This window comes from Morone saxatilis, unplaced genomic scaffold, assembly GCF_004916995.1.
Source record: "Morone saxatilis isolate NCDOM2014 unplaced genomic scaffold, NCSU_SB_2.0 Contig15, whole genome shotgun sequence".
Lineage (NCBI taxonomy): Eukaryota > Metazoa > Chordata > Actinopteri > Moronidae > Morone > Morone saxatilis.
Genome location: NW_023339707.1, coordinates 2,684,497 through 2,687,724, shown reverse-complemented (window position 1 = coordinate 2,687,724; position 3,228 = coordinate 2,684,497). Strand labels below are relative to the sequence as shown.

At 43.4% G+C, this 3,228-nt stretch overlaps 1 protein-coding gene across 1 annotated transcript in view; it reads left to right on the top strand.

The window, feature by feature from the left end:
- Positions 1 to 3,228, top strand: part of fkbp1ab (FKBP prolyl isomerase 1Ab) — an 8,619-nt gene that overhangs the window by 2,101 nt on the left and 3,290 nt on the right. The window contains exon 3 of the mRNA XM_035656681.1: positions 1,389 to 1,501. Within this exon, the coding sequence (XP_035512574.1) occupies positions 1,389 to 1,501 (113 nt within the window). The remainder of the gene's footprint in view (positions 1 to 1,388; positions 1,502 to 3,228) is intronic.

Below are 3,228 nucleotides of genomic sequence, written 5' to 3'. Positions count from 1 at the left end.
TATGACAAAAGTTATTTTTATAAAAGTTACCTACTGCAGCTTTAAAAATAATGGGATCACCAAAGTCAGTAGGATTCATCCTCTGGGGCACCGCCAACGTCTGTACCAAATTTCATGGCACCCAGCTGAGATATTTCAGTCTGGCCCAAAGCAGACAGACAGACTTGCTGCTAGCATGGCTAGAAATGTATTAAAAGAAAGAAGTTAAATACAGTAGAAAAAACAAAACATGAATCATCAGCAGCAAAATGTGATTTAAGATGGATTTTGCCTCCCAGCGTGCCAGACTGTATATTTGTCTGCACCTGTTCTTAGTCTGGCAAAGCTGGCCTCAGTCTTCAGACATAACTCACTCTGTAATACAAGCCTCTTTGCTTGAACATTATGTAACCGGAAGTAAGTCCCCATTTGATCTCTGCACAGTGAAGCATTTTTTAATTTCTGTTCAGGCATGAGCCTGCATCTTTTTCTGTTATTTTTTTATGTATTACACAAACTACAGGATTTCCCCCTTGGGCAGTCTACCTTCCTGTCAGCCTACAAAGCGGCCTTGAAATGCGACATGAAACAGGATCTTTCATCACACAAGCCTTTTAAAATGTAGACGTCCAAGTGTAGATCAAAACATGTATTGGCTGCGTTTTTGGAGAGGCTCTGCCTGCAGGAAACGGTCAGCGTGTGAAAATGTCAGTGCTGTGTTGTTTGGTGGTTAAATAGGAGATTCAGTGTGTTGGCTTTGATACTCCGGACCTTTTAGCTAATTTCATTAGGCTGCTTTCTCGATGTCCAGAAGAGGACAGGACACCCACTCCACTGCATGGATTATAGGCTGCATCTTGCCAGCCGCCCCCTGATGTGCCCAACAACATGCACAATGTTGCACCTTCTCCCACACCACACACACACTCACATTGCACCGAACTAAACCATCACACACACGCCGCCTTGCCGGGGCTAATAACAGTAATAGTGCTGGCGCAAATAGTCTTGGAGGGGAGCTATTCTGCAGATTGATGCTTGCGTTTTCCTGACTGTCACACTGAAACCCACCCTGCAGACAGCTGCAGCGGCTATTTCTGAGATCCCTGGAATCCCTTCATTTGCGCTCTCAATATACACGCAGCAGGAAAGATGGATGTCAGATGAGCCTGGAGGATGTATTTGTTTGCAGTGTTTTTATGAAACGTTATAAATACAGTTCCTTCATTCTGAGAGCCAGTATTTTTAATCATTATCCGGGCTGTACATGTTTTTCTGCAGCAGGAGTTCTCACAGTGATAAATCCTATAATTCAGAGCTAATGGCTGCATTTTTCACCCACAGAAAACACTGGCCATTGCACCACTTCCGTTCTGACTCTGTGTCTCTGTCCATCTCCTTGTTCACAGGCTCCCTGACAGACGGACGCAAGTTTGACTCATCTCGTGACAGGGACAAGCCTTTCCGGTTCAAGATTGGCAAGCAGGAAGTGATCCGAGGCTGGGAAGAGGGTGTAGTGCAGGTAGGCTCGAGAACTGGAGCCATAAAAAATAAAATCTGCACCTTTATTTAAGTCTTCTACAGGTTTTCACTCATTCATCCCCTCAGAGAAGGGTGTATTAACACGCTACATTGTATTTATTAACGCCACCGGAACAGACAGATTCTGGGAAAAAGTCACTCAACCTCAACAGTCATGATTCAGAAGCGGAAATCATTTGGATTGCAGGAAATAAAGAACACATTTTGCTGCTGCTAATGTCGTTAGTTCCTGTTAGTTATTGACACGGTTCCATTATCGAGTTTTCACGCAGTAAGGTTTCCATTAACACCGCAAACAGGGGGCCAACAGTGGGCCAGCTCTGTATCTCACACACTCAGCCCTGCAGCATTTAGATGAGGTGGTTGATGAATGCTGCTGCCTGTGCCGTGTAGCTTCATGTTCTCTATGTACTGTGTTTACAACAGCAGTCTTTAATATCTCAGTAAGGCATCTGTTTGAAAAGCTTTTGGTAAACACAACATTAAATACTGTGCAATGAAGAAATGGATAAATAATAATGAAGCATTAATAGTAAGAGGGGTTCACTGTCACTGTCATTGTCCCCTAGGGCTGTGCGATACCCCCAAAACCTCATATATCCCGATCTAGTTCATTTCATATCCAACGATACATATGACGATATAGCACATTTTAAAGTGACCACATGGAAAAGCTTAGAATTTATTATTACAATTTTTGGAGATGTGAGTCGCAGCAGCCCCCATTAACAGCTCTCTGTGCTTTTTGAAATGATTCTTGTGTAGGTGGTAAAAGAAGTCAGTGGTGTTTGTGTCTGCTGTGGGGACTGGGTTCTGGTTTTCTGGTACGTTTCAGACTTTTCATACCCAAACCACGTCCATACAGAAGTAACCCCTTTAGTCTCGGGCTGGTCAGAGTCCTCCTGTTCGGAATTACCCTGTTCTGTGTCATGTTCACTCTCCTTCACGCTAACTTCCTCCCTGCATCCGTGCCGTGTAATGCAAAGTGCAGGGTTCCCACGGGTCCTGGAAAACCTGTAAAAAAACTGGAAGTTTAGAGAGGGGGGGGGCCTGAATTCGTATTATAGCCCCTCAGTCAGATCGCCTACATAAAGCTAGGTGCATATTTTGTTTGAAACTCGACTGCTGGTTAGATAAGTTGCACGGGCACTTCAAAACGTGGAACAGAGCAATATTTTCAGCGTCAAGTCTATTTTTACCAGAGCTGTTAGGGGAATTCTCATATCTACACCCATACAGCTAGCTGATGATCAAATTTACATTTGTTGTTGTGGTCGATAAATACATGCAAAGTGTTGTTAATTGTACATGCAACAAACGCTTTCACTGTCTACTTATTTTAATTGGCTAATAGGTGAGAATAAGATTTTTCTATAAACATCAATTAAATTCTACTTGATTTTTTACCTATGGTGTGTTTGGAATTCACTGGAGACTGCAGCTCTGCTCGGCTAAGACTGCAGTGGAAAAATCTACGTCTGTGGCGAGAACAGCCAAGTGTGCCATGAAAGCGAGCTAACGTGGAGCATCCCATAAACACTCAGCACCTACCTGTAATGAACCTGAGACACTTTACTAGAAGCAGTATCAGCTGATACCGATCACTGAGTCTATTTAAAGCAGCAGGTGAACCGCGCTATTGATGTCGCCTATCAAAAACTGGCAGACAGAAGCAGTATATGGCATCTGTAGATATAAACAGCTCAT